The sequence below is a fragment of the Homalodisca vitripennis genome, chromosome X (assembly GCF_021130785.1).
Source record: "Homalodisca vitripennis isolate AUS2020 chromosome X, UT_GWSS_2.1, whole genome shotgun sequence".
In the NCBI taxonomy this organism is placed as follows: Eukaryota; Metazoa; Arthropoda; class Insecta; order Hemiptera; family Cicadellidae; genus Homalodisca; species Homalodisca vitripennis.
In genome coordinates this window covers 24395096-24417347 of record NC_060215.1, presented here as the reverse complement: position 1 = coordinate 24417347, position 22252 = coordinate 24395096, and the positions used below count along the sequence as shown (strand labels likewise).

The window sequence follows — 22252 nt, the reverse complement described above, 5'->3', positions numbered from 1 at the left end:
TTACGCATTTAGTTAGTCTACGCGCGAATCGCTTTACTGTCGGGTAAAAAATACAGATTCTCGTGTTTTAGTATTAATAACTAGCAGAACTACAATTTCGGGAATTAATTTAAATTTATATTGTTTATTTTTGCATTTATACATATATCACCAATTATCTAAGAATAATAAATTCCAGTTATGTCAGATACGATGTTTTGTAGTTACCAATCAAATTACAAAATTTAAAATTTCATAACTCGAAAACATACAAGATAGGTACAAATTACTGTTTTACTATGTAATTTTACACGTATATTAAAACGTTTGTTATTAAATTACGATTTTAACTTTTACTCTTGACCGAGCGGTTCCAAAAGAGTCTACTTTGATCACGTTAAATGGAGCTCTGAGTTGTTATCATGGGCTTGTAATTTTGTAAAGCGCTATTTCAAACGTTTTTAGCACAGAGTTCAAGGTTTTGTTAATTTACCGCGGCCGGCGTCTGTTCACTTTTAAGGTACAAACCGCCAGACTACCGCAGCAACACCGCCAGACTACCGCAGCAACACCGCCAGACTACCGCAGTAACACCGCCAGACTACCGCAGCAACACCGCCCTTGACAATAAACATTGGACAACAAAAATCCCTTTTAAAGTTCACTGATCCTCTATCCTGTCAAGATAAGTTTCAAAAGTTATACTCATGTCTTCAAATTCATACAAATTGTTGCTAGTAAATGTAAATATAAAATAAAAATGTTATTGTTTGAAGGAACTTTAAATATTTTGTACACATTTAGAGTTATAGAATAAAATCTAACAAAATATTAATTCGGATTTAACTCTTTGTTTCCTTGAACTTTTTATCCTTAAATATACGTTTTAAATTTGACTTAACATTCAAATCTTTTTTCTTCACAATATGCTGAGAAACCTCTCATTATAATTAGTCGTAACAGGAAGTTAACGCTTGCCTACGCAGTGACAGGACATTCGGGATATGTAAACGGAGGTATCAGACTTTGCAGCCAAAGCGAGCAGAGCTAACACTCCCTTATGTCTAGTTCAGCTTATGACTGTATTTAACAGTCATCTACCGCAGTAGACTAGACCTATCGATCTACCCTTGCACCCCAATATCCAGACATTTACGGTTAATCATGTGCTGCTCCTGGACATTTACAGAACTGTCCTTATTTAAGTGGTATGTTTTACTGTGCCCAGTGTGGGTTAAATCGAAATGTATAGACCAACCAGAAGTGAACCCTCGTGATTTGATGGCTCAGCGTTAGTGAAGCCTCACTCGAGGGGCTGGAAAATATGTATTTCTCTTTATTCTTCTGCATATCTCTCCGCACGATGTCTTGAAAAGTAACTGACCTGCACTCTTGAAATTTTACATGAAAATTCATTTTAATATTACCAACACTGAGTTCGATTATGGTGTCTGTCACTCCATGAGATGTGGCTGAGCGTTAGCATTAATTTTACATTGGTGTATGGGTAACAATGACGGCAACAAGAAAATATCAGAATAAATACATTTGAAAAACGACTGTGTACATTAATTTGATATTTTAGTAAATGGCATTTGTATTCGTAGATAAAACAAAAATATAATAGACTGTAATAACAAAAATCGGTAATAGAGTTTCACTACAACGCACTCTTACGTTTTAGTACCCTCACTAGTTCCCCCAAACTTTTATTATTTGAACACTGCTGTAAAATCTATCGCAGGCCTACTAGTCAAAATTGTGAATCCATCATGTGGAAAGATATCTTGAGCAAGATTTTATCTCTAGACTTTAAAATTTTAAATTACACTTCATTTCTACATAGGCAAGTATGGATTCTATGATAGTGCATGTCCAACCATGGGATTTGGCTGAGCGTCATTGAAGCCTATCACTCAGTAGCCTGACACAGTTTCTCTTTTCTCTGAAGGGAGGATGAACAAATTTACTGTATGACTTTATGTCTATCAGTCCATAGGTCATATAAAGACATAATGAGCTATACAGATTTAAAATCATGTATGCGGCGTTAGCGAAGCATGTCTTGTGAAGCGTGGGGTGACGTACTCTTACCTTGTAATTATACAGTTTTTAGCGATATTAACACCAGTTTTAATGCATTGAAAGATGTAAGTTTTATATTTGAGTGGTTCTCAAACAGTGTCATAGCGGAGGATATCGGGATAACGAAAGAAATTCAATTAAAAAAAAAAAACACATTTTACAATAAAAACTCAACAGGCCGTTTGAACACTTTTCGTTTGTTTTCATCTTTCTAATCTTATAAATAATAATGAATCTTTAAATGAGTTTCTAAGCGCTAATCTCGAAAACGACTGCGCTAATTCGGCTAATTCTTTTTTTACAATATTCGTTGGAGTCCGATAAAGGGTTTAACGGAGAGAAAGTCGGAAAAGATTTCTGGAATACTTCAGAATTAGGAATAATAATTATAAAATTTACTAAAAACAATACACAATTAACTAACAGTAAACACCTGAGGCTTAATAAACAGACAAAAACATTTGTTTACACTTAAATTTTAGAAAATACTAACTACACAGTGCTCGATCAGTAGTATTATGCAGATTGGAAAGGCAAAGTTACTATCTAATTTTTATTACAGATTCCTCCTATGACCACAATTAAAATTCCTAATATATAGGAAATACTATTTAAACGTTATTATAAATACCGCATTAATGAACAAAGCTGTGAATACTTGCACATAAAGTACTCGCACCTGGTTGGTTCCTTTGACTTAGTACATGATATTTTTACTGTGATTTCAGGAAAAGCAGGGGAATGGATTAAAAAATGCCTCAACGATTCATTCTTTTCTAGACTTCTCGCAAAGCTTATTATAAACATAGTTGAAACAATTGTATATTATATCCCTTATACCGGAAGAAGAACATAAGCGACAAAATGAGTCTTTTGTATGCATATATTTTCTTGCTCGGGGTAAAAAATCAAAACCAAATATACTACCAGAAATATTGTAGACCGGAAATAGACGCTTTTCATGCAAGTTATCTTCCGAAACCTACATGTGTACATATTTTCTTGATCGGTGCAACAACGCAAACTGAACTGAAAAACCGTAAATAAATTAGACAAGAAGTGAATTTAAACGGCTGGAATAGATTTATTTAACCGCAGTAACTTTTAAGTCTTACGTAAATATATATATATATATATATATATATATATATATATATATATATATATATATATATATATATATACGTATATTTCGTAATGGGATAATAAGACAAAATCTACTTAAACACTGGAGTTGTCTTTCAACGGATGTAAATTAATAGGACCGGAAGTATATGTTTTTGACCAAAGCTGGTTTCTGAGACCTTGTATGTATTTCCTTGATTGGGATGTTAGGAAAGGGACTTAACTGTGGCATCAGAAATGTTAATGTGTGATAATTGAATTAAACAAAAAATATGTACTCCGACACATGCAAAACCTGAAATAAGACATTACACATTTTATTTAACTTTTAAATCTGTCAGCCATGGGCATTAAAATAATAGTTACCAAAATGACTACATTTGAGTGAAAAATTGTCGTGATATTCCATCATATTACATTAGAAATGATTTCACTGAGGACACTCTTAGATCCAGTGCCGGTTTTAGCACTATTAGCGCCCTGGGCGAGATTTCTTGGGCGCCCCCTAACTGCAATTCAATTACATACGAAAAAAGGCTAAAAGGCTTTTCGTCCGGTGCCCCTTTTCGTCCGGCGCCCCTGGGCGGTCGCCCAACCGCGCCGTACCCTAACGCCGCTCCTGCTTAGATCTTGAAAATTGCGTGCGAAACCGCGGGTAACTGATATTAACAAATATAATAATTATTAAGTACTTCTGGATTATTTACATGCTAATTTAGAAGCAGCAAAAAATTGGAGTGGTGGAAAAGGGCGGCAAATTTTGGGCTTGCCACCCCCTGGAAAAATATGTAACTGCGGCTTTGCTTAGCATAGTAGTTAAATAATGATATTCAGGGGCTCTAAAATACAAAGACAACCATTAAATTGAGTTTTTTAATTTAATCTTTTGTATTTTAAAATGTAAACCAATAACATTGTAAAATTATATTTGGTAAGTCAAATAGGTGAGATTGATTTTGTCATATTTCTATAATTATGTTTTTGTTGAACATTTGATCACAAGTTTCTTTTTTAATCCACTTAGTTTCTAGTTCTGAACACATCTACTGTAATAACACTTTATTACAGCTTTTGTAGCGTGATTATTAATTTATTTGCTACCAATTAAGGACTCTATATTATAATGTGTTGCTTTTGCTCTATTAATTTTAATAGCTTTCCAATAAAACAAAAACATTACAGCCGTTTTAAGCCTATATGCAAAATATGATGAAATTGTGACACTTTATTCGTAGTGCGCCATCTCACATTTTTCAAGTGTTTGGAATTATAAAGAAAGTTCAGTTTCGATAAACAATGTAGTATACGTTCGGAGTTTGTCGGGACTGCTCGGCTTTGATCAGCCGCATGTTTGGGATTATCTGTACTGCTCGGCTCTGCCCCCACTCTTTCTCTCCGCGCTTTGTGATCACCCCACCTAGGTGACCTAGGAACTCGTTCACTGTTCCATGGAGGACGAGTTGTTCAGTTCAGTTGTGTTCTCGAGTGGTGCTGTGCAGGTCAACTCGTGTGAGTAGTGTTATGTGCTGTGTTTTTCTAATTTTGTGAGATGGAGGCTGACGAAAAATGGTATTTCTCCAAAGAACAACTGGCTAACACTCCAAGTAGAAAATTCGGCTACGACGCTGACAGAGAATTGTCGTGTAGGCAACAAGCTGCAAATTTTATTCAGGACATGGGTCAACGTCTACATGTGTATCCTTTTCTACTATTTTATGCGCATATTACAGGTATTTATTAACAATTAGATATATAAAAATAGAAATAGACTATTTAAATAATACATTGGGTTTTGCTTCGTGGCAAATATTGGAATAAGATATAAATACAGTCCTGTAGATTTTTACTACCTACCCATATATTCTTCCCCCACTACAATGGCTTTACTATTAATATAGAAATATTTGCAAAATAAGAACTCGTAGAGTTGAAATAAACATAAGGAATGGTTTTGGCGGTCAATACTGGAAACAGATATTAATACAATTAATGTTTTTTGCAGACCTATTCTTCCCCCACTACAATGTCTTTACTATTAATATAGAAATATTTGCAAAATAAGAACTTGTAGAATTGAAATAAAACGGAAGGAATGGTTTTGGTGGTCAATACTGGAAACATATATAACTACAGGTAATTTTTTTTTATACCTGTAGCCTATCTCTTCCCCCTCTCCTAATGTCTTTGCTAAATGTAACAGACATTTAAAATAAAGAATTGAGGTTATTTTATAATACGTTATGGATTGGTTTGTAACTGAATTCCAGAAGCCAGTTTTGGCCAAAACTTATTAATATCTATATCCTTCCCCACCTCTCATTTCCTGTAATTGCTAATGAACAAGAAGTGGAAGTGGAAAGGAAGCCATTATAGTGGGTGAATTTTAGAAAGAAGAGGATTAGTTTTAATCAAACATAAAACTTTAAAATAATAAAATGGGTAAGTGATTATTATAATTAGGTTTGATTGTAATTGTAATGTTTCATAAACATTTCAATGAATTCTTTGCTAAATAGGATATGTATTAATAATAATTTAACTTTAAATAAAGCTGAAATATGAGCCAAGCCATTTTGTATAAACCTAGATTTTGGATTTAACATGATCATAGGACCTTTATTTATTGACAATAGGACCATGCCAGGTTATATTGAAAACAAATTGGTATCAAAGTTTGTGTTCAATATGTCGGTTGATGATATCCATTGTTATTTAAAATTGTAATTAATATAATACGATGCTATTACAAATAAATTGTGTTGGTTCATTTGAGGGTGTTGTATTGCCAATCGAACCTATTATTTAAATCCTCTCACAACAGCCCTTGCTCATAATACGTTACAATATTTCACAACCTTAATCTAAACAAAACCAACCTTACAATAGTAAACAAAATTAATAACTGAAGTTTAAAGTTTTGGAGAATCATGGTTTAAAGAAAAGTATAAGAAACAGTAACTCAATTCATGTTCTTAATTGAATAGTAAAAGTTTGTATAAGAACCTGTTAATTAATAGTATGAGGAATTCTGTATAAACTATTTAGTGGGTTTTCTTATTTATCAGTGGATAAATGTAGGGTCTTGATTTGAAATTAAGCATGCATAGGCTGGGCTAATTTTGGCTATTAGAACATGGGCTAAATATTGTGTATAGCTAGATGGTTTGTATTTAAACCATTGAACATTACTTATTTATACAGGCAAGTTAGCAAGAAAAATTAAGTTGCATGTTTGTATGCTTTTCGTTTGGCTAGATCATGTGGAGAAGTCAGCGTTAAGATCTTTATTGAAGAATGCTGTGGACTGGCTTTGATGGAACCAGTAGCCTATTATATAGCCTAAACTATACTTTGATATTCTAGTCAAATCTGTAGGCACAACATGGTGACAGCTGTACCTTCTGATCATGTCTTTGAGGCCTGATAATGCATGTCTATCTCTTGTTTTTACTACTTTCAGCTCCAGGTGTCTATCTTATTCTACTGTATGTGTAAATATGATTTGCATGAATCTTCACATGGGGCTGAGAGTTTAAGGTACTGCTTCATCACCGTTCCAATGACTATTTTTTACTGTTTGTATTTTGATAATATTTAGCCTTTTGAGTGGCGTTGCATTGACTTTGTTTACGACTCGTGAATATCAGGGATTCTTCGATTCTGAATCTTAATACTGGGAGTCTTCTACCACATCGCCGGCAACCGTACACCATTGTTTAAGGGTTTATTGTGGTTTAGCTATTCTCTTATTCATAAAATATTTTTGCCTCAGTCAATGTGTTAACTCTATATCAGTCAGCTGTAGACAACACTATTATAATTGCCATTAGGCCTACAAATTATTGATTGCCAAACTGTGTTTTGATCTTACTTTGTGTATGAAAAGGCATAGATAGGCTAGTTAAATTGTAGTTTTGTAAATAACTTCAATTCCTGATTTCTATGTTTAAATTCACGTATTGTCACGCATCTCCCATTTCTACCCACGGACGTCCACTGCTTGATGGAAAAAATCAGATGAACACTAAAGCTTTTTACCTTGGATACGTAATGTTTTAGTTAAACAGATTAAATATGTTCTCAGTAAGAATAAATGTATATTCACATCTTTGATCAGAGTCCTCACCTGACCGGGAAAGCTATGAATGTCATGTCTTAAACCACAAAAATCTGAAAAACTTGTAAATGAATCAAACCTCATATACCGGTGCCACTACGTCGTCGTCAAGACTGTCATAGTAAACAGTGGGAAATCGCTTTTGCATCGTACAAAGCAATACGCAATGTAGGGTACGCAAGCAGACTGCAAAGATCGACGGTACTATGATCTGCAAGATTTAATAGATTTCCGTGAGGAAAATGTAGGCCTGGTTAAAGATTATGTTTCAGGCCTAAATCATATGACGTTTTTTCAATTACCAGGTCCGGTCTGTAGCTATGTGTCCTCATTTATTAGAATTTTGATTTTCAATAAAACTGTGAAAAAATTGGTAATGTAGTGGTAGGACTATTTTAATATTATTTGTAAAATGCTGTTCCGTAGGGTTTGTGTCTTCTCTTGCGTAAGGATTGTTAACATCTCAATAATTATACAAATCATTAATTTGTGGTAGCGAAAAAAATTGAAATTAATTTAGGGCCTTGGGCGAATAAATTGTTTAAAAATGTAAGGAACCGGTATGATAGAGAAATTGTTAAATTACTGGAACTTAATTTAAAAAATTTATTTAATTTTGTTGTATTCAAACTATCATGATCTACATTTTTTTATTCATATTTGTTCCTTTACTCCAAGTATTTTTCTCCAAGTTTGGAACGCGTTAACATTTTCCAACCCCTGTGACGGTTTTTACAGCTTTCGCAGAACCTGAAGAACCTGAGTTCCTTTTGAATTTTTAATATGCGACAATAAATCCAAGGTAACATTGCCATGGGCAGTTTGACTGTTTGCACGTTCAAACGAGCAAGTTCCGGCTGCGGTAAATACACAAAATCCTGCTAAAATTAAGCGTTAAAATATAAAAGGGGGTATAAAGTGGTTTACTCTTTAATGAAACTAGTGTCATTGTTGGTAAAATAATGAAAAAGTTTAAATTATTTTATTATCATCACCACTCCACCGCGCCTGAGTCACGCCTGAGCCTCATTTTTTATCCCTTCCCACAAGCCCCATTTTGTATTTGTTTTGTATCAGTAATTTTTATAAAAACATGTACACCTTGAAATAATGTCTTCTATTAGAAAAACCTTAAAGTAGCTGTTGATTTAGTGTGAACCCTGTAAATGGTTTTACCATGGCTAAGAGTAGTTTGTTGTGAGACACCCTCCCAAAACAACAATCTCTTACCCAGGTGCTGGGGTGCTTGTGTGACAGGACCTTACAGCATGATAATATTCTCGGGGTCCCCACCCAATGAGCAGTAATCAAGCAAGCCTAATTGCGGTAATGTACCTGATCAAATTAACATTTTACACCAGCGAGCCCACTGCAGTATGCAGGCACGGTGATCACAAACAACCAGTCGTCACAGTTGACCGTCAAACCTCGTGGGTTTGCCAATCTTTCTCAAAATATGGATGTCGGTGGATACTGGAGAGGAGTTCATGGATATGTTGATACCTCAATAACGTATAAACATTACTTTTTGTACACTGGTGTTAATATTTTATTTCATATATCTTTATATTACTAAATCTTTAATAAAGGGAGTATGTATACTTAAATATTGTTACTAATTTCGCGTGAAACAATCTTATTGAGTTTGGTGTAAAAAAATGTATTATTGCACCTGAACACTGTGATCGGCCAGCTTGCACTCGTTCGAAGGAACTGTTTCATAATGTGATTGAATACACTGCTAAGGCCGGTTTCACACAGCCCACAAAACTTGGATGAAACTCCAAACTCAGCTTTTCTTGCTCTATCGTTCACAAATCGCAGACTTTTGGCCTTTTGGAGTTGCAAACAGTGGGATGGGTGAATATGGTTGCTTTCATATGGCATAGTAGATTACAGTGATAGCACCAAAAGCGTACTATAAGCCCAGGCCCAGGACCCTGCACTTTTATCGCCTGCTGCTGATTATCGTGTTTCAACTCAGTTTTAATACAGGTCTGTTTCATTTCAGTTCTAACTCTGTTAAAATTGTTTACTGTTAAAAATTTGTGTTGTTAACACTGAACGGTTTTATAACAGAAGTAGACTGTATGCCTGTATTGTGGAACCAAGATGGAAATGTTCGTTTAATGATCTATCGTCATATAGTTAATATATTTCCCTAAGATAAAAGTGTAGTAGCAGGAGGCTTAGATAAAATTGATTTCATAGAAACCTGGAACTCAAGATGGGATAAACTCAATACTGTCTTAGCACTCTTCTGCGTACCAGTCTTCTGCCTTAAAGCAAGGAAAAGCAAAGTATTATACAAAATTAAAATTATTCGTCAGTCATCTTGTTACATCAAGAGACTGCTGCTGAATGAGGTGGGGAAGGGGAACTTAAATCGCAGTAGAGCATTAAAACTTACGTGGTCATCTGAAAGACTTCCATAATTTATCTGGCACAACCAACAGCGTTCTGTTGGCATTTTGTGGCCCGTGTGAAGCCACTTTAAGTTGAGTCATAAACCCATGGATAGCAACAGTTAAAGAAAGAAAAATAAACCAACTGATTGAGCCGAAGTTTAATGTATTCTGGATGCAGTCTTATATCTGTACAAGCCTCGCAGCCTGCCGAGGACACCCTCAATAGTTTGAGTTACATGATAGGAGAATGTTAGCTACCAAGCAAAATCCCGAGAATTTTGACTTGGTCACTTGCTGCCACAAGTGATTCCAACACCTATTAGTTAATGCGTATATCAGATAGTGTGGAACAGTGTGAAAGACAGTGCACTTGCCCATATTGTACTTTAAGCCATTGTCTACAAACTATGAATATATTATCCGCTTCGCATCATTGACAATGGTTTTCCAACACTGTTCTAAAATATGGAGAAATTTTAGTTGACCCAGTAGTTGGTCAGAATTTGAGGGTGAAACAAATATCAATTGGCTTTGTCTTTTAAAACATTTTTTGCAGAGAAACACAACTTTGAAAACATCTAATTTTTCTATATAATTTTCTCCTATTTATATATTTTTCCCACCAAATCCGTAGTTTTATTATTCTGTCATCAAAATAGAAGCTGCTTGCCTCTGTAAGTAATTGTGTATGAAGATTTCTACCTTGTCATTGTCGTCAAATTGGTGATATAGTTTTTTACTGGCCCAAATATGGTGAAGGCAAATGGTCAATAAATAGCTCGTAGCTCGATAGCTGGGCACATATTCCAATGTTTACCGATTAATTGTTTCCCCCAAACGTAGCAAGAACTTTTCCCCTAGGAAGACTGGTTTTGGTTCTAAGGTCAGTCACTTGTTTTTCACTAATTGCCATTGTACAACTTTTGTATGTCGTAGACTTGAGTCTGTGAAAGGGGTTTATTCAGCGAACTGTGTAGTTAGTCGACACAAAGTTTCAGCAGGTTTTATGCGTTGCCTAACAGAAGTGTGCTCTTCTTGCTCATACATCATGCAACTTAATAGGCCACATGTCTGGTGAGTCTCTGCTCCTCTTGACATCTCCAAGCGACATAGATGAAGATGTCGTGCCACTCATTTCACCCATAGAGAAGGAAAAGAAAAGTTGTTTAATATTTGATTTACCCTCTGACCTATCTTTTTCTGGTCATCTAACCATATAACCATATTCAATAGGTTCTAAACTAGATACGGCTATAACCACGATTTTTTTTATATTTTTTTTACATACTTAATGGTAATGATCTTATATCTGGAAAATTGAAAATTAATATTTGTTACAAATTCAAAATGGCATGGACTTGTAAAAGAATGGTCCTTATGTCGTATTAAATGGAGCTATTACTTTGATAATGGTGGTTTTATTGTCTTGTTTTTCATGCTTTTGCTTGAAGTAACTTGCATGCTTAAGCTTATTTAAGGCTGTCACTTGCACAATTCAATAACACTAGGGAAGTATGTTAAGCTTATTGTTAAGTGTGCAACTGTGTACATAGTTTATGTGTAAAATATTTGTTTTGTTGTGTAGATATTGTGTTTTCTTAAACAACAGTGTTTCAGCGACTTTTAAAATGGTTAGATGTTACAAAAGAAAGCCTAAAGCAACAAAGTAGAGGTATTACTTACAAGAAACTCTGAAAAAAGAAATTCTTTAGTTACATTTTTCAATTCCATCTGCATCCAAGAAATTCAACATTTATTACGATTGCCTTCACAAGTAATGTTCTCCAAAAACTATTTTTTTTTTTATTTTTGAGTCTTTTTATAGTAAAAACTCATATTGCTAGTATATTAATGCTTTGTTTTAAATTAAAGGATAAAAAAATTAGTGTAAAATTCAGAAATCAGAAAATGGCATTTTTTAAATCTTCCATGGACAAAAAAACTATCATACATAGAACAACCGGTCATACTAAAATAATCATAACATTAAATATTTGATATCTCACAAAAAATTATTTTCTCAAAGTCAATGACACCTAATTCTTTTTACTTACAAAACCCAAGTGAAATAACTAAGGTACACGATTGGATGTTTTACTAAACCAAAAATGGCCACCAGCACAGCCAGCTTGTAACATAAGAATAGCCGAGAAGTAAAATTACATTGTAAAAGTGAATTTATATCTTTGTATGGTTCTCTACTAATATTTAAGTTTTCACTTAACCACTTTGTAGGAAGTGGTGAAGTAACAACTAAAACATTAAAAAATAAAATAAAAAATAACTATAAATATTACTCTCTAAATAAAGTATATTAATATTGTAAAACTGATTAATCTGACTAAATCTGTGTGACAATTCTTGCATTATCTTTAAGAACTAATGAGTTAGCTCTGTAGTAGGTATTCAGATTCATTCCCTAGAATTCAGGATCTCACAGGCACTCAAATAGTTAACTATTGGAGCTGAAACACTGCTTAATTAAATTTACATTGTAGATCACTAGAGAAGTAATTTTAGCTGTGTAGTATAGTTGAATGTTTGTTTATTATGTATGACAAAGAACCTTTTAGCGATCTTGAACTGTGAAGAGATATTACACCAACACTCCAGTAAACTATAAACTACATTACTCACAACCATATATAACTATACACAAATGTACAGTAAACAAGGTGTGGCTGGAAAATAACCGGATTGGTATTAGTGGGATCACAAAACAAACTCAATAAGATTGCATGTCGTACGGCCGGTCATGCGACTCCCCCTCCCACCACTCCTCGATTTTCGTTTGGCTCCCTTACTTATTGTGCCCGTAGCACAGGTAACCTTTCGACTCTGCGTCAGAAAAATGTTGAGTATCCAGAAAGAAAAACATGTGAACATCAAATTTGTTTTCAAACTCTGAGAATCTGTAAGTGAAACATTTTAAATGTTACAAGTGTACGTTGGCAGATGTTTATAACAAGCATAATTGATTGAGTGTTTTAAACGATTTAAAGATGGCCGTAAAGACACAAGTGATGTCACATTCATTGGCAGACCATCGTCATCAAAAACTGATGTTAACATTGAAAAGATCTTAACATTTATTGGGTACCCGAGGGGCAGACAGTGAATCAGAATTACTACATTAACATCCTGACTATCCCACGGGGATTAACAAGTCATGGATAATCCTCTAGGACAATGCTCTAACTCAAAAAGCTTAGCCAGTGAAGACGTTTAGATCATCCACTTGTTTTGTTCCATAAAGTAAGTTGGGTCTGAAAGGAATGAGATTTGAGACTGTTAAAGTAGTAAATTAAAACCACAGACATCATGAACAGGGAGGGGAATTTATCTACAGAATTGAGCGGTGTATAGATCGAGGAGGGGAGTACATTGAAGGGAATACCATCAAATTGTAGATATCTGTAAGTAAAATTTGTTTTCAGCCTGTTTGGTTATGTTTTAGCTATACCTCGTATAATAAAAATGAACCAGTTTTTTGTATTACACACACCGTACACCTTAAACATTTCTCTATAGTTTTCTTAATTATAATTATGATAGCAATTATAAACAATTATCCTTTATGAAAGTCAGTATAAAGAAGTTATTATTAATTGTTAACTTAAAAATCGAATTATTATTGTTATAAAATAACACAAAATTGTATAATGCTTCTCTGCACTTAACACTAAAAATTAACAAGTATTTATTCACATGAACATGTATAAACTGTGTAACACTTATTATTGTATAATAAAGAAAAACAAAAATTATAATATTAATTCTTTAATTAAAACTCGTTTCATTGCAACACAAAAGACCTGCCGATAACACTATACTAAGTTTAATTATTCTCAAGGAACATGTTCGTTTATTGCCGATAGCTTAAAATAAATTATGTGATGCCTCCTATTATGTATTTTTACTTTCTTATTTTGCCCAATTTTGCATGCAGATTTTACAAAATTTGTTGATTGGCATTTTAGATGTAGAAGAAGATATAGAAGATTTAAAAGACGGCATTTTAGATGTAGAAGAAGATGTAGAAGACTTAAAAGACGGCATTTTAGATGTACAAGAAGATGTAGAAGATTTAAAAGATGGCATTTTAGATGTAGAAGAAGATATAGAAGATGTAAAGGACAGAAAAGTGGAAGAAGCGATATTGAATAGACGGATGAAATTATTAGAGAATCAGAATAGATGGATTATACCCGAATGTCAATGGTATGACATAAGTAGAGGAATTCTGACCCCAGATGAGAATTTAAGAGAAAGACAGTTAGCAGCTTTATTTATTCAGGATATGGGTGAAGAATTGAAATAGTATCCTTTATTATATGTTTTTTTATATTTCTTGTATATACGAAGACTGTCCGGAAAGAAACTTTTTGGTGTTGCTTGAGTAGGAATGGAAAGTGACAGGTCATCAATAATAAGTGATGAATTGGTCAGAAAATTGACAAAAAAGTTACGAAACTGTGTTTTTCAACATGTTGGACCACAACATTCTAGAGTTGTGTTCCCTGACTACCACAAGTTTAGTGTTCAGTGATTGCCAACAATTTTAAGACAAAAAATAAATTAAACAGATAAATTGAATGAACTCTTGTCTTTCTTTTGCGTTATAGTAAGAAGAGACCTACTAAAAAATCTATATTGACTTTGTGGTATATTAATCCTAATGGTGTGATGTCTCCAACAAATCAATAGAGCCCATTAATGATAATTTATCAATTCTGAGTCTTACTCAGGAAAAAACTTAAGGGCCATGTGGTCCTAATTAATTCACCTATATAATCATGTACAATTAAAGAAATTATTCATTCTTTCTTATCCTTGGAGCAACATCAGATGGGCCATCCAAAATAACCACTGCGGTTAATTGACCACTTGTCAAGTTTTTTCTCAATAACACTTCCACATTCTACTAGGTACAAAATTTATTTCATAATTTGAAGTGGAGTTTTCCAACACCCAAAATAAGGTTGAGATGACAAGTGATTTTTGTTTGTTCGGTATAAAATGGCGGTTTTGCTCAAAAAGTTTGACTGTGACAAAATAATGAGATACCCTCTTATCCCTCTGCAGCAATCAGTCTGCAGGAATGTTTTTGAATTTCCAAATTAAATCAGATTAATATTCTGAAATCATACATTTATAATATTGTTAATATCTAAAAAAATAGTAGATAAATTAAATTACTAAGACTAACTTTAACTACAGGACTAAGTACAGTAATTTGTGTCAGTGTTTATATTATGGCCTAGGTGTTTCTTTTTGGACAGTCCTCGTGCACTAAGTTGTTTTTTTATGGAAATGGAAATATCTATATAATATACTATTATTTATTAATAATTATGTATTTTTATTAAATTTTCAGGTTTTTAAACTATTGTTCTATATTTTTTAAACATGCCCGAAACTGAAATTGCCTAGGTTAATTAGACTTTTTTTTATGTTTGCATTTTTTCTTTGTTTTTTATTATCCTGGCCCTTTATGGAATATTCTCAGTATTGCTTCATCTTATATTTTTTATTGGGAGTATTGAACACAGGTCCCTTATAACCAACCAATGGTAATTCTGAACATTGAGAAAACTGTTGTGTCCGTGAGCCACATTTGTACATTACAGTACAGGACGGCCATGGCGATGGTCATAGCAGTTACAGAATATAAGATAATGAAGTTGTTAGTATCCAATTTTTAATTTTAGACATTTATTCAATTCCAACTAATTTTCTGTAACACCCAAAAAGTTATAAAATGTTTTACTCCTTTAGTTTAAATTATTACCATACACGTTTTACAAAGCAAACATAACGGCATTCTTCCTAACATCGATTGCACACTAATCTTGATTTTTTTTTCCAACAATAAAATCCCATCACATCTTCACGACAACAAAGCAAAATTGGTTAACATCTGCCATCTCTCCTTTGTAATTTGTATTTGAATTTTATAATACAATAGCCAGTCCACTGATTCAAATTAGTATATCAAGAAACTCTACATTTTGAAAATTCCTAGGCATTAATTTAACATTTTGCACTAGAAAAGAGGTGCATAAGTTACTTCAAGTCATTACATCACAGAAAATGTCAGACATGTGTTCTATAATATAGTAGTATTATTGAATTCATACCAGGACTCTCAATATAACACGCATTTGAGTCAGTTGTACATTTTAGGCTGTTTCACATCTGGTCATGTTGTAGAACTCTAGTTGTTGTCAAAAAACGTTTTGCTAGCTACCAGAATAACGCTATAGAGCTGCAACTTGTCATGCACTTTAAACTCAAATGCATGCTGTTTAATGGCATGTATAACACACTAGTTGTTTGTTTAGTTCTTTATAAACAGACTGACATATGATCAGTGATTGTGACACTGCACAATCTTCTCACGAAAGGTGTGAGTTGCCCTTGTCTTTACTGTACTTCTCTTCCTTACTGTACTGTGTATTTGCTTTTCCTTACACTGATAGTTTCTTGTAGTGAACTGTCATTTCAGTTTCATTAGGGTGGCCTGGAACATTGTCCAACAATAGCAATAGCATTTTATAGTGGATTAGAAAAGAATCTGGGAATATGCCGGGTCATTACTGTAAGGCTATGGCTTACCCATAAGAAATAATAACAAATATAATAGTACATTTTTACAATTTTTAAGTGATAACTTTCGGGATTTTATTTTACGTGTATAGTAGATTTTATATTATCAAGTTTTTGTTAATATTTGAAAAAATGTTCAGAAAACTTTGTCTTATTAATGTATTTAGAATATTTCACTCCATTTTCCTTAACACCAACCTCAGTACCCAATTGTGCATCAACACTGCGATCGTATACATGCATCGCTTCTACGTGTTCCACTCGTTCACTCATTTTCATCGTAATGCAATGGCTGCTGCTGCGCTGTTTCTAGCAGCCAAGGTGGAGGAGCAGCCACGGAAGTTGGAGCATGTGATCAGGGTGGCACAGATTTGTCTGCACCGGGAGCTGCCCCCACTTGACACTAAATCAGAGGTCAGTTCAATTTTATTTAAAATTAACGTTTAAATAATAAGTAGTAGTAAGGTTAATCCTTAAACTTGCACCTTTAGCTTGTGTACTAGCACATGCTTTTTAGCCTTTTGATTTTCTTAAAACTGATTAACAACACTAAATTAATTAACATGTGACTTATTATGTGTTATAGTTTTCATAAAACGCAAATAAACTTTTTATACGTACAGTATATGTATATACAAATAAATCTCTCGGACTTCGTCAGGTTTTGGTTAAAAGTTGCTTAACAGATTCAAACTATTTTAGCCCCAAATAACTAAGTAATCCTTTCACAATATTTCTGTAATATCATAAGTTTTTTTAAATTACCATTAATAGTACTACCGTACAAAGATATTCTATGTGAAATGAGGGAATGTATAACTGCAAAATATACATATTGTAACTATTGTAGGTCATTTAATAATTATAACTTTCTCAGTGCAAAGAGCCCTGTTGATATTTTATTGCAAATACTTGATTTTAATTATTTTAATTTTTGTCTCAAACCAGTAGTCCGAGGAATTGTAGTTCATCAACGTTTTCTAAAGCAGCATATTCATAATGTAATGTTTTTTTTAAACACTTATTATTCTATTATAAATAGGAAATTTAATGTTTTATTTTGGGTCTAAGAACAAATTTAGCTGTGCTAATTAATACTCCTGAGTAAGATAAGTAAAGTTGCAAAGTGCAGAAATTTCAATATCATTAAAATTGATGAACGGATAATTTTAGATTAATATCTCAGTATAAATCAGTATTACAGATCTTTCTAGTTCAGAAAAAGTATAATATAGTTCTTTACATGATATAACTAGGGTAACTACATACTGTGTCGACTATAGTTTTTCATTCATTTAAGTAAATAAAGAAATCCCATTGTCAAAGCATAAAATCAACAATGGTCCTAGATATATTTATAAGACTCTTTGGAGCGTATAAAGTAGGTTATTGGTTTTTAAATTTAATACAAAAAAACATACCTGTAATGTATGATTATTATAATTCGCATGTCAAATGTAATAATTATTTCTGTAGACCTTAAAGGAATAACAATATATTTTTGGGAAACAATTAATTTTCAAATTATTTTAACTGCTTAAAAGTGTTTTAATGTACTTGCACTACCTTATTAGGTATGTTTAAAAAGTTTATATAAACAAGAAACTATGAAAAAGTTATCAGAAAGAAAATTTTGAATTACATCTCTGAATTTGTTATACTAAATTTATTGTCCCAAAAATTAGTGTCTAGCAAAGGCCCAGATATAGAGCACCTCTAAAGGTACTTAACACGTTCGCTGCTGCAAAACGGACAACCATACACGACGAGTGCTGAGAGCACACTGACTGGGTTTCTAAACAATGGCGCTGTGCAGTAGATCTACGTCATGCGCGCCTGGCGCGAGGCAGCCGTGCAGTAGATCTACCGCAACCGCATTGAACGTGTTAAATAATCTAAAATGTGTTATCCGATTTTTTTAGTTTTCGAGTTATTAAATTTTTTATGTTATTTTACTAAACTCTTGACTATAGCTACGTAAATAGCCAAAATCATGAATTTTCCCCTCAAAACTACCTGACCTGAAAATGTATCTAATGGATGTGAAGTTGTTACCATACATTCATCCATGGTGTTTTTAACCCTTTGAGTGCCAAGTATTTATTGAGTGGGTGTACTGAAAACTGCCAGGTATTTTTCTAGTGGATGTACCTAAAAGTGCCAGCCCTTTTGCAGGCATTTTGCAAGGTTTTAGTAAAAAATTCACAGTTCGATTATTTAATAAGCTATCAACACGATTCTTTTTTTATTTTTCTCTGAAAACTCTGTTTAATTAACATAAAATAACAAAGTTGCCATAACAGTAAATTTAGGAATACCAAAAATGGACTTTCCAAAAAAATTCAAACTTTTTTTAAATTTCATGTTTCAACCAAATTATTATGACCAAAAAAATGCATAACCTTTTCTTAGTCCATATCACTGGAAAGTGTATGCAATTGTCTGTAAATCTTATTATCTTCAATAATGAGTGAGCTATACAACTTTTAAGAAGCTATTGTCACATTGTTTCCGGTAGCTATGGAAACCAAAAATGTTTATATGTGAGTTTCATAAGTTTGATCGGAAGTGTACTATAGCAATTTATTTTGAAAAGAACGATTCTTCACAAACATTTCAATATGATATTATTTAAAAATATTAAAAGTTATAATTTTTAGTGACTTTTTTCAAACGTCCGGTAAAATCGGACGTCAGCACTTTTCGCCCAACTTTTGTCGTCCGGTAAAATCGGGACGTTGGCACTTTTCGGCCAACTTTTGTCGTCCGGTAAAATCGGACGTTGGCACTCAAAGGGTTAAAAATCATTGAATCTTGGAAAATGTGAAATCCTCAACAATTTTTGGTGGCAATTGAAAAATAAAAATCTTTATTTTTTTTCTCAGACATAACTTTAAAAACATATTCATGTTGTCAGCTATTTACTCTAAAAATAAGCCTGTGCAATCTTAATCAAATCATACCTCGAATTCCACTTAAAACGCATAGAACCAAAAATGTCAGTTTTATTGAAAGAGTAGAAAATCAGTTAAAATATAATCAATCATGATTCCTATCTTTTTTATTCATATTTTATTAGTCAAATACAAGTATTAGTGTTCTGTGTAATGACACAGTACATAAATGAGTAAATGGATTAAACCATACAAATACAATGAAGGAGGAGGAGCTCTTCTTATTGGAATATAAATTTTCTATTATTTCACAAAAGAAAACTCACAATTATCCAATAATTGTGAGTTTTCTTTTGTGAAATAATAGAAAACATACAAATACAGTTTTTGTTTAAACAATACCATGAGCTATAACTTTAAAAAAATCCTGGTGATTCAATAAAAACTGTGAACAGTTGTAATAGAAATAATCATACAATAGTAAAACTCTAGAGTTTTAGCAGTGGGCTTTGTCTGATAGGCTGACTATTTACAATATTATCAAACTGGTTCTATAGTGAGAAAACCACTAGAAGAAACTGGTTTTGTAAGAAAGATAAAAGTTATCTGGAAAAGATAAGGGAGATAAGCCACATGTTTTTATGTTCCTTTCCAGTTATTTGTCTTTTTCCATCATACTACAACCATTTTCTTTTGACTTGTGCATTATTGTGGTGACTTTTAATTAATTTGTGGACTCTGAAAAATAAACTGTTGGCATATAAGTTTGTGCCGGGATAAGATAATTTTGCCATTTTTGGGACTGAGTGGATGTTAATTTGTGAGAAAGTAACTATACTGTATTCCTTTTTTACCCATAGATTATGTAGAAATGCACTACTTTTACGGATATGCAAGAGATAATGCTTCTGAAGCCGCTAGATTATATGGGCAGCATGTTGTCCGTTGTGAAGATCCTCAACCTGATACATTCCTCAGATCCCTGTATGATTTTAACAGTTCATAATGCTTACCTGGAAAGAAGGGTGCCTGGAGACGGAGCTGGCCTTCCTTTAGAAATGCATGACCCTGATATATTGTCGATTCTGTGCTTGAAGAAATGGAAGTAGATCCTAGAATTAGTGTCAGGAGCATAAAATATCATAGACTCTTTTTTTGACTGTTATATTGCATCGAGCACAAAGGTCACAATTTTGTTGTTGTAATTTTGACCAATAAAACATGTTAACAGCATCATTTCATTGAGTTTAAACAGACTTTCTTCTCCCAGTAAAATTGAACTTTTCAGCTCTATCCGTTTTGAGTGGAGTTTGAAATATGGTGCAATTGAGACAGCACTGCAACTATCTTAGGGTAAATAGCTGACAAAATGTACATGTTTTTTTAAAAAAAGTCTGAGGAATAATTATAAGGTTTTTATTTCTTATTTGTCGTCAAATTTTTTTTTTTTTGAGAATTCAATGTTTTCCAACATTCAATAATTTTTCAAAACAATATAGGTAGTTGAATGGTAACAAACCTATATCTTTCAGATCCATTTATCAGTCAGTTAGTTTTGAGAAATAATCTGAAATATTTACGTAGCTATAGCCAATAACGTTATAACAGTCAAGATTTAAAAAAATAATGGCTTGAAAACAAAACAAAGATCGGATGATATATTTTAGGTTATTTGTGTACCTTTTGTGAGTGCTATATCTCTAGGCTTGTTCTTGACACTAATTTTGAAGCTACAACATCAGCGTCTATGCTGTCACCAATGCTTCATAACGCGCGTAGGCTTTGCTTCTTAAAAGTCACTTTTATTCTCCAATTCTACTTTTTGTGTGTCTCCTTTAAGTGAAACAGTACGTCTAAGTGAACAAACAATAATGTTTCTGTCATCACTGCTTCTTCGTTCTACTGTATCAGCGCTTAAACTAAACTAATTCAGTATGTACTAAATGCCATGTTTTCACTGGACTTGAATCCAGATTATCGACAGTCCGGATATTCAAATTATTGACAGTCTTCTGTAATTCAATGATTATTATTTTAATAATTAATGGCCATTCTAACCTGTTAATTTGTGTATAAAAGGGCTTTTGGTTTTTTATGCTATACTGTACACATGTAAAAAAATAAAGATTACAATGCCTTATTCTTCTATTATCATCCATACATTACAAACAGAAAAGTAATGTTGTTTATCAGTGTGTTAAAGAACTGATAATTTCAGCACTACATGGAGCAGGCGCAGGACTTAGTGATCAATGAGAATGTCCTGCTGCAGACCTTGGGCTTTGATGTGGCCATCGACCACCCACACACCCATGTTGTACGCTGTTGCCATCTGGTTAAAGGTTGGTTTATTATTTTTTGTACAATTCCTTAGTTTTTACTAAAAATTGTGGCAAAACCAGTTTTGTTTGTAATTTAAAAGCTCTTGATGTTGTAGGCCCAAGTAACTGAATGATTAATTGGTCATTTAGCAGACTTTGTGCATGTTATATTTTTTGTGAGTCAGTCGCAATGCTGATTTCCTCCAATCTACGTTTCTCCATAAAAACTCCCATCCACTCAGCGGATCTGCTGGGACTGAATTTCCTGTCCGGGATGGTTTACAATATCCCACCAAGGAGAAATGTTGAACAGCTTATTTTTGACTTGCTAATCATCCAATCTAACATAAAATAAATCCTACTTAAGTCTGACGTATTCTTTTTTGATTGCAGCCAGTAAAGATCTTGCACAAACTTCTTACTTCATGGCCTCCAACAGGTAAGGTGTTTTATTATGTTATCTAGGTGTTTAATTAGTTTTATAAGGACAAACACATAAACATTACTTATAACAATAAGTAATAAATGCAGAATGATGGATAGCTTATGAACTTTTATTCCCAGTTTATATTTGTAGAGTTGGATTATTTTCTGTTTGAGTATATAAAAACTGAAATAATATGAGAATCAATTAAGGAACACAGGAATTGAGATATACATAATTTGATACGAGATAAAACAAAAAAGATGTCACATCTGCCCTCCTCCCATCAA

The 22252-nt window shown here is 33.1% G+C and overlaps 1 protein-coding gene across 4 annotated transcripts in view; it reads left to right on the top strand.

The window, feature by feature from the left end:
* Nucleotides 1–4603: 4603 nt before the first annotated feature.
* The window catches only part of LOC124368796 (cyclin-T1), a 41871-nt gene continuing 24222 nt past the window's right edge, over nucleotides 4604–22252 (top strand). The window contains exons 1-5 of one of the 4 annotated variants that reach the window (XM_046826177.1): nucleotides 5583–5628; nucleotides 6445–6511; nucleotides 16527–16737; nucleotides 21436–21559; nucleotides 21932–21977. In XM_046826177.1, coding sequence (XP_046682133.1) covers nucleotides 16561–16737; nucleotides 21436–21559; nucleotides 21932–21977 — 347 coding nt within the window. In that variant the 5' untranslated portion in view covers nucleotides 5583–5628; nucleotides 6445–6511; nucleotides 16527–16560. Of the gene's footprint in view, nucleotides 4885–5528; nucleotides 5629–6444; nucleotides 6512–13694; nucleotides 14035–16526; nucleotides 16738–21435; nucleotides 21560–21931; nucleotides 21978–22252 lie in introns of those variants that run through there. The other 3 variants (XM_046826175.1, XM_046826176.1, XM_046826178.1) reach the window with 3 other exon arrangements.